The sequence below is a fragment of the Styela clava genome, chromosome 6 (genome assembly GCF_964204865.1).
Source record: "Styela clava chromosome 6, kaStyClav1.hap1.2, whole genome shotgun sequence".
NCBI lineage: Eukaryota > Metazoa > Chordata > Ascidiacea > Stolidobranchia > Styelidae > Styela > Styela clava.
Genome location: NC_135255.1, coordinates 6580229 through 6594637, shown reverse-complemented (window position 1 = coordinate 6594637; position 14409 = coordinate 6580229). Strand labels below are relative to the sequence as shown.

The 14409-nt window shown below is 36.1% G+C and overlaps 2 protein-coding genes across 2 annotated transcripts; one reads left to right on the top strand and one right to left on the bottom strand.

Moving 5' to 3' along the window:
• Window positions 1-556: 556 nt before the first annotated feature.
• On the top strand, window positions 557-10848 carry LOC120331191 (HHIP-like protein 2). Its single transcript, XM_039398258.2, has 12 exons — window positions 557-729; window positions 1462-1624; window positions 2009-2249; window positions 2553-2637; window positions 2704-2808; window positions 4262-4385; window positions 6646-6836; window positions 7205-7374; window positions 9185-9325; window positions 9562-9694; window positions 10075-10211; window positions 10709-10848. Exons 1-12 carry the CDS (start codon window positions 626-628, stop codon window positions 10792-10794), a joined length of 1680 nt encoding a protein of 559 aa, XP_039254192.2. The 5' UTR covers window positions 557-625; the 3' UTR covers window positions 10795-10848.
• Window positions 10849-11494: 646 nt separating this feature from the next.
• On the bottom strand, window positions 11495-12666 carry LOC144424362 (uncharacterized). Its single transcript, XM_078113576.1, has one exon. It carries the CDS (start codon window positions 12539-12541, stop codon window positions 11495-11497), a length of 1047 nt encoding a protein of 348 aa, XP_077969702.1. The 5' UTR covers window positions 12542-12666.
• Window positions 12667-14409: the final 1743 nt, after the last annotated feature.

Sequence of the window (14409 nt, the reverse complement as noted above, 5' to 3'; positions counted from 1 at the left end):
TTGCTCTCAGTTTTTTTAAAAAAACATTTAGTACTTTCCAAGAAGGTCCGTGTTAGTGTTGTCAGTGTTGTTTCGAAAAAAGACGAAACATGGTCTTTTTATCTCGAAGAAATGATCAAATCTGCGAAGAAAAGAAAAACAACAATTCAAGCATCCAAGGATGTATTAGGGATCAATCCAACATTTATATAATTCTGATATTCGCTCAATAAGGTTGTAGCCCACACCGCTATGATTCGATTCAGGAAATCACGACCTAAATCGTGTATATTATTTTCCGTATAATCGCGATAATGTTTCGGATAAAGCGTCTCAGCACTGGAATTGCTATGCATTCATTATTCACCGCGAGGAACACAATATGATATCACAATAATAATAAAAAACATACCCGATTACATATGGACGCAAATCAGCCGCGAATTGGTGTTCCTACTGCTCAAGTCTGGGCAAAGTAAATCATGTACCGATTCCTTGGCTAAGCTGCAATGTAGGACGGAAATGAAATGATGACAACCATCCGATGTGTACCGTGGATTAGTAACACGGTCTACACTTTTCATATAAGATTTAAACCATGTAGGCCTTTTGTGTTTGTTGCTCAGCTCAATGCATATCGGATAAAATGGAATATGATTGTGTAGTATGTGCCCTTCCACTTATATTGGTGATATTTTCTAGCATTTCGAGTGCTCACGACATGTGTCTTGGTGGAAATTCTCCGAAAGAGTGAGTAGTTGAGTTATTTTTGTTGTTTAGAAGTTTCCGTGATACAATCGTTCCAGCAGTTCTGAATTAAAAGTGTGTTGAATTGAAAGCAACTGAAAGTGTATTTCATATAAGGCTAGTGTGTCTGTACTAGGGTTCGAAGTTGTATGACTCGTATTCGGAAGTAAATTTGTAATAAGTAAGAAAAAATAAACATAAATTTAAGTCATCACATATGTTCACGAAATAGATTTTACACTCTAGAACAGACCTGGGCAAACTACGGCCCGCGGGCCGGATCCGGCCCGTTGGGTAATTCAATCTGGCCCGCCTGATGCTGTCACAGCCAAACTAAAACCAAATTTTGCTGTTTTAACAAAAAATAACTCAAGGAATTTGTTGGGATTGCAATCAAATTGAGTTTTGGCACGAGGCTTATCGTTTTCTACTTTTGCTTTTGTAACACTGTAAATATTGTCCATGAAATGTAACTTTTACTTCATACTTACATGGCCCGCCAGTCTAAATGGGAAAAAAATTTGTCCTCTGTTCAAAAACCTTGCCCATCCCCTACTGTAAAAAATAATAAACGAATTTTAATTGAATGGTTATTTCTCCTTTGTGCCAACTTTGAAGGTATCCGATGAAAGTTTATGGTCTATATATTGTATTTATTTTCGTAGCTGAGCTATGTTGACCAATAGGTATTATACAACAGTCATAGGATTGCATTCAGTTGTGTTTTTCATTTAGCCGCACAAACGAGCAAATGGTCGATGTATGCGGAAAATACAAAACTAACGGATGTTGCGACAGTCAAGCGCTTAGAGGAATAACAGATAAACTCTCCACAGATATGTCCATAGAGGAAATACCCAAAATATGTCTAAGCCTTTTTACTGAAATTTTATGCCAGGTCTGAATTTTTTTGTAAACTGCCACATTATTTTCGTCCAACTTCATTTCACGAAAAATACCGACTAAATAAACATATAAAGGACTAAATATGGAATTTCAGGGAAGTGAATAAAAAAACGGCTATAATTGTTTATGTAGCAACGATACCCTACCCAGGTGAAGTCTAACAGAAATTGATACAATAGCAAAAAATTGTACCTAGAAATCACTCGTTCCATAATATTTGTCGCCAATAATTATCTACCGTATAGGTCAAATGACAATTTCAAAGATGAAGCATGAATCACTGTGAATATTCTACCAAAGTTTTACTCAACGTTCCTATTTTTATCTTTAGTTTGGTTATGACATCAATTTTTATTAAAACAACTTACATTCTCAGAAATGCTCTCCAAAGTCGGGCCATCTTTTCGAAGGAGAAACGAAAGAAGATAGAAAATTTCCGATACTATGTCAAAGTTTTTGTAGAAAGTTAAACGACAATTGCGCAGAATACATCGTGATGGTTTTTGGGAAAGAAATATGCGACCCTGATGCTTCTGACAAGACGGGAAACTGCTATCCAAAAACAGACTCGCTGGACGAAAAACACGAAGAAGTTAAAGAGAATGAATTTGCAGAAAGTAAGAAATTTGAAAAAATTAGCCGCGATGGTGGACGGAGTGAATTTATGATCGATTCATAGTGAAACTGTTAAATAACATATTACAACATAATATGACGTTGTTCAAACTGCATATCTCTTCGTAAAACTTAACTAAATTAATTATTGTAAGATTTAGACATCTGGATGTGTGCAAAATAAAATTTGACGGCTGTACGAAATTTTACGGTCCATCAACAAATAATAAATATTTGAAGTATATTGAAAGATTGATGTAGTTTACAATATGCAAAAAAATGATTACTATTACTCGTTTTTGCAGATTGCATTCCCATTTGTCTCCGGAAAATAACAGACGGTGTGAAAAATGTTGTGGATGGAGCATTTCCGCAAGACAATTCCAACAGGTACATATTAGGGTAGCCATATAGTTCACGCGAAGGAGGAAATTAATCGTCTTTCTAATGTTGCAGACTTTTTGTTGTTCAGCAAAACGGAATCATTTGGGAGTTATCAGCAAAACGAGAGAGATTACAAAAACCATTTCTAAACATTGCTAGCAAAGTACAACAGAGCGGGTACATTGTTTATCATACTTTTTCATTAGTTGGAATATATTACTGTGGTCTAAAGCAGGAATACTCAACTATTTTCACCAAAGGTCCGTACATAAAATTTAAACATTACCGGGGTTCGGGCCATTCCGAGAAATATGTTTTCTCTATGCAAAATTCCAAATGCATCGTTTGATAAAATACAAGAGCAATACCCAATATCGCGCTTGTGTAATTGAGCGCCGGCTTTGCTGAAAAGATGTAAAATAAATGCCCCCATAAAAATATATATATTTTAAAGTCTTCCAGCGACTTGAATTCTTTCAAGACTGAATATTTAGAATATATTTGTTGGGAGGAAAACGATTTCTCCAAACAATATGAAGAAAAATTATAGCGTCCACAAGAATTTTAGCAAAACGTTTCATTAGTAGTTTTCGTGTTTATTAGCAGTTATTTGTCAATCGTTACTCTGAGAAGTTACATTTCTTCGTTTTCGCCAATTATTTCAATCTTGATTCTCATATAGGAAGTGAGAGTATACTATTTGGCAAAATCGGTTTATTTGTCCTATTTTTAAATTTCAAATATATACTAAAAACTGACAAATAGCTTACAAAGCCACAAAAACAATCTAATGTTTATCACAATTTCTAAAAATCTGTGAAAAATGGATCCAAGAAGCCACTAAAACTTCAGTTTTTACGCATTTTTACGCAACGTTGACGTCTTGCTGATTAGCCAATGCTAGAGAAGTAAACAAGTGAGTCAATGTTCTGAGAAACTTATATTGCTATACGACAATTTTTTCCTCAGTGGTTTAGCGAAAAATGCATTATATCACAATTGTGAAATAAAATTAAATGATGCATTCAAAGTCAAGGAGCAGATGCGGTCCAAATCCAATACTCAAAAGGTCCGGAATTGGACCGCGGTTCGCCAGTTGTGTAGCCCTGGTCTAGTAGAGAATTTAAACTGTCAGTTCGCCAAGGCGCCATATTGTCGTATTATAAATTGAAGATATACCTGAATGTAAAACAAAACTTTCTGTGTAGCTAGAAAATAACTTTATACAAACTTAACATTGCGAAAGAACTCTAGAATATAATGCGTGCTTGCTCGGGTAAAGAAACAGGATTCCTTTCATCTAACGAGTGTCATTAAAGCCTGATAAATTACAATAATCTGGAGTAAGTAAACCCGTCGATGACTTCAGGTTACATAGAAGCGTGGTACATAATCTCCTATATCCGAAGTTCTCAAAAAATAATTTCACCAGGTCACTCTACCAGAAAGGTGTACGACAATGAAGAAATAACAGATATGTAGCTTTTATTTTTTTCTGATAAGAAAATAACGAATTCCAAATATTCAAGCAAGGTATCGAACTTCTGCGCCATTTTTGTTGGTAGGCTGGTAGCTAAAGGTATTTGCTTTTATACCTCAGCGCAGCATAATATAACTTGTTTTTCTACAGAGCAGTTGATGAGAGAGGTTTGCTCTCGATGGTTTTCGATCCAGATTTTCTCTCGAATAAATATTTCTACTTATTTTATAACCCTTCCATGAGAGGAACCAGGGAACGCATCGTTAGGATGAAGGTAATAGTTTGGTGATTTAGTTGTGGGATCACGAGCTCATTGAAGCTGTTTCTCTCAAGTCAATGATCATATAACTAAAGCTATATTTGGTCGACTATTTCTATACTATAGCCTGAACTAGTATAACAGACCAACAAACGTTGAGTGGGTCCTCTATTGACTTCTCTCTTTTCGAGTAACACGGAAAAGCCAATCCTAGATGACTGTTTATTTATTTATACAATACCAAATAAGGTAGAATTTACGCAACTGGGGCGAAATTCATTTTTGCAATGATGAAATAAAGATTCCCTGCATTTGAATATGTTTTGTGTAGACATGTCCCCATCCAGCATTCCCGGTAATTGTCTGAATAAAACTTGTGACGTCGAGAAAGAGTGGCGAATTGCTAGAACTGTTATGCTAGATCTAAAGTGGAATGGCTTTACGGATTATACCCAGTGGTGGGACTCAAATTTTTTGTCAGTCGGTTCAATCACAAAAGTCATATTTTTCGGGCGGTTCTGTTACATGTTTTTTTAGTAATGCTAACCGGTTCGCTGATCTTATAAAACTCCGTGAGACGGTTCTATAGAACCGGTGCGAACCGGCTAAATCCCACCACTGCTTAAACCATGTCACAAGCAAAAATTACAGTTATTCTCCGGAATTTTTTTCAATTCATGCTCATCTTGTGCAAATCTCATTTCACACCTAAACTCTTTACTGGTCATTCCCGGCCCCCTAAAACGGACCCCAGTTTTACAACCCCAATACTATAAGCCAGTGATTTTCAACCTTTTTTGTACCGCGGAACACTTTTTTTAATCTAAAACTGTGGCGGAACACCAAACGAGATTTTTGGAAATACATTATGCAATTAACTAACATCGATCATTTCGACATGAAAATAAAATAACGAAATTAATAATATAGCTTATCAACTTTAGCTGGAAAGGACGTGACACATTCCGATTCAGAGCTACAAGAGCTAAAGTACGGTACTGGCTGTAATTGAAGAGAGACAAACACGCATCTCTTTCTCAACGGCTATCAATTTCTCGCGTTTTTTTTATACGCAACAGGAGTCCAAAAGATCGCGGGTCTATTTGGAAATTAATAGAAACATTGAAAATTGGCAACAAAGCGATTTTTACTGTTTAATTTCGTCATAATCGCTATTTTTTTTGCCCCCTGAACGTTTTCATATTACCGCCTTTGTTCTTGTGCGCAAGTATTAATTCTTGCCGATCGGCGGAGATCGAAATTTCATATTTTGGTTTAACTATATGCGTTCACATCGACGACAATTGTTAATGACATGAGGGAGCGATTTTAAATCCCAACTTAATTTTATTCTAATATTTATCTTTTGCGCCAGCTTTGAGCTAACTTATCGCCGTTTGCAAATTGAAACGTCACAGTTTTGAGCGAATAATTTTATCATTATCGACAACGGGATGCACACATTTATTAGGACGATAATTGAGTTTCTTATGCTCCACACTGGTGTCAGTGTTATTTCCGAAATAAATCAATTAGATACTGTGATTAGATAAATCTGTGATTGCGTGAATCCTGAATGTTGATTTAAAAGCTGGAATAAAGGAATTTCTACGTGATCATTAGGTGAGATGACGATGAAGAGCACTTCTTTCACGATATCTTACAAATTGTAAACAATTTTGTGCCCAATTGCTCTCGTGCCTAGTAGAAAGGAAGACGCTGATTAAAATTAATCACCTCAAGTTTTAACGTTTTCTTTTCCAACAAAACAATACCGCGAACATTATCATAGCTGAAATCGTTACCGGAAAATTCACAATTTCATTTACGGAATTTGCAAATTCAACACTTCACTTGACAATTTTAAAATGATGCCACGCCCTAATTATTACTACAAGAAATGCTTCAAAATGCAACGAATGTAACCAACTCCGATCATGACTCCATCCATGGTCGAGTATAATGTTCACATTTTTGAAACATTAATTGGTCAAGAATGGAATGGATCACTGAAAATACACGCCGAGAAATTCTCTGGTTACAAGTTTTTTATACCGACTTCCCAAAACTCTGACCCGCCATTTCCAAATCGACGCTATTAATATTATTCGAATGACGTCATAATACTTCAAAAAAGAAATTTTTTGCGGAACACCTGGAGGTCTCTCGCGGAACACCAGTGTTCCGCGGAACACCGGTTGAAAATCACTGCTATAAGCAATGCAAACAAGTATGAAAAATAAAAATAAAAAGAATTTGTACGTAATTAAAACAGGTTTCAGATATAGGCCCACCAATGGTCGTTGAAGAAGAAAGTGAAAAACTAATTTTAGAATTCCCAAAACCAGAAGGAAATCACGATGGGGGTCAGTTGTTTTTTGGAAACGATGGATATCTTTACATTACTACAGGAGATGGGGGAGGGGGAGGAGATAAACACGGAACGCGTGGAAATGGACAATCTCTGTGAGAAAGTCCTGAATTTATTTATTTTTGATATTTCAATCCAGGTGTTAACTATTAACGCGTATAGTGGATGGGTGAAACTCAATGAAAACTAAATGTCATATAATCATGTTTGACTAAAAATAACAATATTTTGTGCATATTGGAGTACAAAAATTGAGTTTTAAGCGAGTTCGCATAGTTTAACTTAGACATAGTATTTTACGAGCGCTGCAAAACAATACCTATATACTTATTGGTGCCACTCAACAAGGCTTGAAGTTCGATTGTTGAAAACTTTTTTGTCTCCACTGAAAAAATACATATATTTGAACCCTAAATTCTTATAGGCCTGCATGATCAATATCTAACAGTAACTACCTATTCAGAACAACTCTTCTTGGTAATATTCTTCGAATCGATGTGAAGTCGAATCCTAATGTTTCATACACGATACCCGACGACAATCCATTCGTTAATTCTGACGGAATGGAAAAGAAAGAGATATTTGCTTATGGCCTGAGGAACCCATGGAGAACTTCTATCGATCGTGAAACAGGTAGCCCTATATTAATTAGTTCATGTTGCTTTGAAAGCTATTATAAGTAGATAATATTTGCGTAATATAATGCAATGCCAGGCACTCAATATGCTTCTAAACAAAACAAACACACTTAAAAATATTTCACACGGAGAAAAACTATAAAATGATGTGCCTACCAAAAACTGAAAATGGGTGAAACCTAAAATAATACCATATATTTGCGTAATGAAATGCAGTGCTGGGCACCCATTATGCGTAAGAAATGCACGCTTAAAATATCTCACATTACAAACATGTACATGCCAAATCATGTACAAACACAATTAACTCATGTGAGAATTTTGCTGATGTTTCGTTTCCAATAGAAGGTTGCAAACGACGCCTCAAATAAGTTTTTGCAACACGTAGCTCTGCAGCCACGTGCAGCCGATTTCTTTGCCTCGTTTTAATTGAATCTAGTGATGAAAATGTTTATTCGCATAACCCAGTAACTGACTGAAAAGACGGACAACAGTTTGACTGCTGGATTACTTTGCAGTGGGCATTCGTTATTAAGAGATATCTAATAGTGTGATAAGTAATTTATTTTTAATCTGGACTGTAAAGTAGAATCACTATTTTAATCAAGCCTTTCCTTTTCATTGGGTTCATCATAATAATACCTCTGCAGTTGATCGACGCCTCAAACGTAATGAATTTGCATTACAATGATAAAGTCGTCGATAACTTGGCAACAGGCTCAAAATCCTACTGTGTCTGGAAAAGATGGTGACCGTACATTTGAACCCACGTACATTTGAACCCATGTGTATATCCACGGGTTCAATCTTTATGCGGGTGCTAAAACCCATGGGTTAGGGTTAGTATGGGTTCAACTATCCGTAAAACAAAAAAAAATTCATAGGTACAAAAGCATACAGGTGCAATTGTCATGGGTTCAAATGTACGTGGGTTCAAATGTAATGGAACCGGAAAAGATCTCTGCGGCCCATGCTTTTTTGCGCGTCTCTTGAGTCTTGACCACCTGTGGGGTCGCAACAAGTTCATATCTTACTGGAATATTATACTGTTCTTGACTGTTTTCTTGTTTAAACGAGGAGATATGCATTGTGTTTTATATGGATGGTCATATTAATCAGGAAAAGCACGCAGAACAGAAAATTTTTTTTATATATTATATTATACTGTTCTTGACTGTTTTTTTTGTTTAAACGAGGAGATATGCATTGTGTTTTATATGGATGGTCATATTAATCAGGAAAAGCACGCAGAACAGAAAAAGCACGCGTGCCGATTTTTAGGCTTCCTAATTTTGTGAGATTTGATGGAGCGCATTCGCGATGAATCGGCGCCGGAAAAGCGTGAATGCTCGACGCCAAGATGTCGAGAAAGACGTCGCAATATCACGGCGGAAGAGAATTGCGTAGTGAGCTAACGCAACTTTGTCTACGGTATAGCGATTGAGACATAAAAACAACGAAATTTCTTGCGGACCGGTAAAAAAGCTTCGCGGACCGGCGGTTGGGAACAACTGGTCTAGGGTTTTTGATATATATAATATTGAAGTAAAAATTAACGGGTTTAGAAAGCCATGATATTCAATAGCATTGAGGGGAAATAAATACAAACATTCGATCGAATGCAGGTGAATGTTATGTGAAATAAACAAGTTTCAGTATACAGATTCAGCTTTAACCGATTACGTTAATTAGAGCTTAGATTTAAAAGAGTTTTAGATGATCTGCGTTAGATATTTATCTAACTTGGGTATGAGTTTTTTAAAAATTACACCACGCCTGTATCATGTGCCTCATTTCACTTCCAGATAGAATATTCTGCGGTGATGTTGGACAAAATCATATTGAAGAAGTTGATATAATTGTGAAAGGTGGGAATTATGGATGGAGAGCCTACGAAGGAAATAATTGCTATGATCAACAAATGTGTGACGAAATTATAGCATCTGGTAGGTATTTAAAATTACAATTTAGTTTGGTATATAATTTCAAAACTTTTGTCTTTTCGAATTGCAAAAGATCAAAACGATACAGGTTAAAAAATCAAAAACTGACATTTGATTAATCGTAGTAACCATTAGAAGAGAAATGAGATGTTACTGTTCATTTGTTATTGAATTAATTAACAAGATCCCTATTAGCTCTATAGCTAGAGTAATAAAATCTTATTTTCTGTTCATAACAGACCAAGCTCTTCAATGGCCAATATATTCTTACACACATGATGTTGGACAGGCAGTAATTGGGGGATATGTATACAGAGGGTCTAATGTACCAGAACTGAACGGCAAATACGTTTATGGAGATCAGCGTAAGAGGTTAGATGTTGTGTAATGATACAAAGAAAACATAAAACTTTAAACATGACTTTTCCAGTTTCTACAGGTGAGTGAATAATTATGTTGGCGATGCATCGATATCATGTAAGTCCTGATATCTTTTGATGAGCACTCTCGGTGAAAAATCATTGACATCGAAGGAAATCGATTCGCTGTACTTTTACGTATATAATTAGCTAGTGTTTACCTAAATCATCTTATTTGATCATACGTGAATAAAAACGAATAAAATCAGGTTTTTTGCATAGCATGTCTAAGAACCGTTCGATTTAAATGGCATTTTGAGATTTCCATTTACTGCGCTTTATATTAATACTAAAATATTCTATTAAAACTATCAAAAATCTTGTTCTTCACAGTCAAATATGGGCTCTGGAGGAAAATGGCGACAAATGGGAAAATCGGAATATTTGTGTTGGAAAATCTGCTTGTCCTGATGGAACTATATCTCACAATCCCCGACAACATTTGTTTGCATTCGCACAGGACGAAAAAGGTGATTGGTTGATTCTCGGTGTGGCTGGTTTGCTTTGAAAAATGCTAACATTAGTACATTATACAGTTACACGGTACTAAACAAAACTTTTGCTTCATCGAGACGCAACTTGTCTGTGCTTTTTTGACAAGAAGTGGACAAAGTGATGTTGTGTAATAATCGCTTTTCTCTTTATCTACTGGACCAACTGCTTTGAAATTTTCAGTAGTTCAAGATTGTTGTTGTCGCTAGAAGGCTATTCCTATATATATTTATTTCAAATATTTTTCTGGGCTCTATGGGCTTCGTTTGTCACTATGAATTGTTGTATGATGATATCATCAAACTTAAAATAGCGTTCGCTATCATTGCGATTTGATGTCCTACTACATCGTTTGGGCTTTTGTCTTCATATATTGAGCATTTTCGGAAAATTTATTTGTTTTGAGTTATTTATGACCGGGAAAACTATAAGGCAAGAAAAAATAAATATATATATATATCCTTTTCTTTTCCAGGTGAATTGTATATGTTCGTAGCTAAAACGGCGAAAATGACGGAAGCAAATGGCGAAATTTATAAACTTATATCGGCAATTAATTAAATATGTATTTCTATAAGCGAACTGGCAGCCGTAGATCTTCATATGGTTGGCCGCCGTGTCGGTTAATGTTTTCTATCATCGGGAACAATGTGAAAAAGTCCCTTTACCCTTTTTCGTCACCTCACACACGCAAAAACAATTTTTACATTTGTACATTAACAATATATATAATTTATTTTCATTTTGAATCAAATATAATTATATGGTAAGTAAAACAGAGAAAATCGACATCACCAGAAAAACGTGTAAATTCACTGTCTTTTACAGCGTTAGTGATCAATCGGCTTAACTTAACAGTGATTTGAGTGAATGTTATTTCAAAAAGGATGAAGTATATGCGTTTATTTTAATTTTTCGTCCGGAGTATTCCAACAATTTATCCAACTTGAAAACATTCAGTTCATTATATTTAAAATACGAAATATCTTATACAATAGGTGTGTGTGTGTGCGGTATGGAGTAAAATTAAATGCAAGTTTAATGTGAGTGCAATTTGAAAACTACAATTCCTAAATCGAGCACAATAGAAAAGAAAACATCAGACACCAAAAACATCCAGGTCTTCGCCAAAAATTGACAAGATAAACCCGAACTGACCAACGGTCTACTTTTCAAGGACTATTTTACGATAGCTGTATGCACGCCAAGGAATGGTAAGCCCCACAAGGCATTTCAGACGATGAGACCAAACAACATGATCTCAAGCTGGCGGTGCGGGACAATTAATGTCGGGAATATTTTTGCTGCTGGAGTCTACTGTTCGACTTATCCCCTGGTCAGTTGGGTAGTTTTTCCATGGCAATATTGTGGTCTTCCAATCTGGAAATGAAGCAATAATGGTCACCACATTCATAAACATGCGGATACGCATGAATATTGATATAATGTATGCGTCCTTTCTACCAAGGCCAAATGTCATCGCTGTTGAAATGAGTTCACTTAAGGTACAAGCCAATGCTGCAAAGAAAGCTCTCTGTATCACAGGTTTTAAAGATTCTTTGCCGTCGTCTGCATTACTTTGGTGCTTTCGTAAAGGATGCAGAAATAAACCTAGTAGTAACATCTGCAACACAATCGTTGAAATACCAATCATAAGCCACGATGTTAAAGGTGAAATATACGCTTTAGATACAACGCAGCCAAATTTTGTAATTGAATGATGAAAACTAAGCGCGTACTTGAAGTAATTAGCTACCAATCCCACAACCAATATTGCAAGAGCTAATATACTGAGAGATCGAGAAACAATGTTTGTCAAGTGTTTCAAAGCTGGATTACTGTAAATCACTCTTTGTCTTAACCACAGCACCAAGTAAGTTAAAATAAAAGAAGAACTTCCCCAGAATGCCTGAATTTTTTTTGCAGACGCACAAGCACCTGGCAACCCTTTAAATTCGACCCCAATGGCTATCACAAGAGCGGTAATGTGAAATCCCAGAGTAGAAATAGATTGTAGGAATCTGACTAATCTCATCAAGCGCCCAAGTCGCTTTCCAGTTGTTTCTTGATCTATTCCCCTGCTTTTTGAAAGTTCCCTTTTTCCATCGATTGCCAGAACCACGATAATATATGAATCTAGTATAGCAAGAACAAGCGTAATTACGGTCTTAGTCATCCAACTGGTAAAGTGTGGCCCATTTAGGGTAAAAATTCTGGGTGTAATCTGATAATCATCCGAATCATTTGACCATGACGAAGCGGGCAGTGTAGCATCCGTAGTATAGTTGGGAACGGTAGAGTTTTCCATTGCAAATGTTACCTTCCAGACAGTATTAGTAAAAACAGGAGATCACACTTTATGCAGCGAGTCGGCGAAAGTGACAAAAAATTGTAACTCGCTGTTTATATTGTACTGGTCTGCTTAATGAAGAATGTCATATATATATATATATAGAATCGGTATCCTTTTTTATTATTTTATATCTAATCATTGAAAAAATGTAAAGAAAAGTACACGACAAATTACAATGTTTGAAATTAACAATCCCATTTTAGGGCATAATCAAATTTCAATTACAACAATCGGATAAGCCATATTTAGAGAAAAACAAACAAACAGTTTACACCGTCCGGTCATGTCTATTATTTGCAGAGAACATGCTTTGCAGAATAAAACAATTACAGTTGTTATCAATATATCAATCATCAGTGCATTTTTTAAACAATAGGTACCCGGAACATCGCAATCTCCAATTAACCAAAATTATATTGATATTTCTTCGATTATAGTAGTATAATGTCGGGTTTGAACCATTCATCAGGAGTAAATAATTGATGTCGATGTCCCCTATTTCAGAGTTACACGCCGTAATAAATCTATTTCTGCACATCAAATTAATGCTTTCAACATATATATATCATTTTTCTGTTTGTGTAATTATAAAAAAATTATTTTCATTTCATTATCATGCCCATAAGGCGTGCGTGAGAGCATGCATGAGATAATATGAAAAACTGGTACCGATAATTATCTAAAAAAAAGAGAAATGTTCAAATATACGTACACAAAAGTCAAAAGACTAACATGAAAATCAGGATGTCATAAATTTTCTAGAATTGTTCCGATTGACAGAAAATATTTTGTCGTATGAAGGTTTGCACGTGAATTAAAAAAATGGGAGAAATATCAAGCACAAGAGAAGATTTGAAAAGAAACAAGAGAGCAATGATCAAATATATGCATGGGAAAGCCAAAACGTAGCAGCACGGGAATCTAATATTTTACCGTAGAGCAGTGGTTCCCAACCTTTTATAGATCGTGGCCCTCCCTACCCGGAAGGTTTTAGCATTCATTGTCTCCATGTTCATCATTCCAGTGGTATTCAGAGTGTTATTTTGATTGGTAGATTCCAAATCCCATCATATTCGAACAATCCATGCACTAAAAATTGGAACACTCTGTGAAATAATATTATCAAGCAATGAAACTAAAAAGAACAGGGAGTTTCCTTGCAAACACTAGAGCAAAATCTTTTTTTCGCTTAGCATTGTGGCCCCCACCAACTGGTCTGTTGCCCTCTTGCGGAGTTGGGAGTTGCGGAGTTGTTCGGTTGGGAACCGCTGCCGTAGAGTTGACTACTAATAAGGCAGTCTTCACGACTTCGCCTGACCACCATTTAGCAACGAACGCGAACTCGGAACCTCCACAAGGAGCGCGATTTTTAATTTTGATGACGTCATCAAACACCCCAAAAACGAAATTTAAACAGCCCACAAAAATGTTTGGTATAAATAAAGTATTAGCACTCTAGCGACAAATACAATCCGTAACCACAATAATTTCAAAGCAATTGGTCCAGTTATTAATTAAAGAGAAAAGTAAGTCAAAAGAGGTCTTTATCCTGACCTAAATGCACGCGGTTACGTAAGTTGTTCTTAATGCAAGATACGTTTTGAAGCTGACGCCCTCACATTGGGTTTTGAAAATGATTCGCGGCGCCTGAGTTTTCAGAAGTCAGACTGTCACGCTCCCCAGGAATCCGGCTGGAAGTCGATGGATGGGAAGACAAATTCGGCACACTCGCCTCGAGTCGGTCCAGTTGCCTGCCCGATGATAGTCTTGGAATCAGTTTAAAAAAGACAGTCCGCTGTGATCCAATGACTCGTGCGCAAACC

Bases quoted from the DNA above. Each gene is read 5' to 3' on its own strand.
- LOC144424362 (XM_078113576.1), bottom strand. From the start codon at position 12,541: ATGGAAAACTCTACCGTTCCCAACTATACTACGGATGCTACACTGCCC.
- LOC120331191 (XM_039398258.2), top strand. From the start codon at position 626: ATGGAATATGATTGTGTAGTATGTGCCCTTCCACTTATATTGGTGATA. The intron at 2,809-4,261 runs GTACATTGTTTA...GTTTTTCTACAG, and splicing joins AGCAAAGTACAACAGAGCGG to AGCAGTTGATGAGAGAGGTT. The intron at 4,386-6,645 runs GTAATAGTTTGG...TAATTAAAACAG, and splicing joins AACGCATCGTTAGGATGAAG to GTTTCAGATATAGGCCCACC.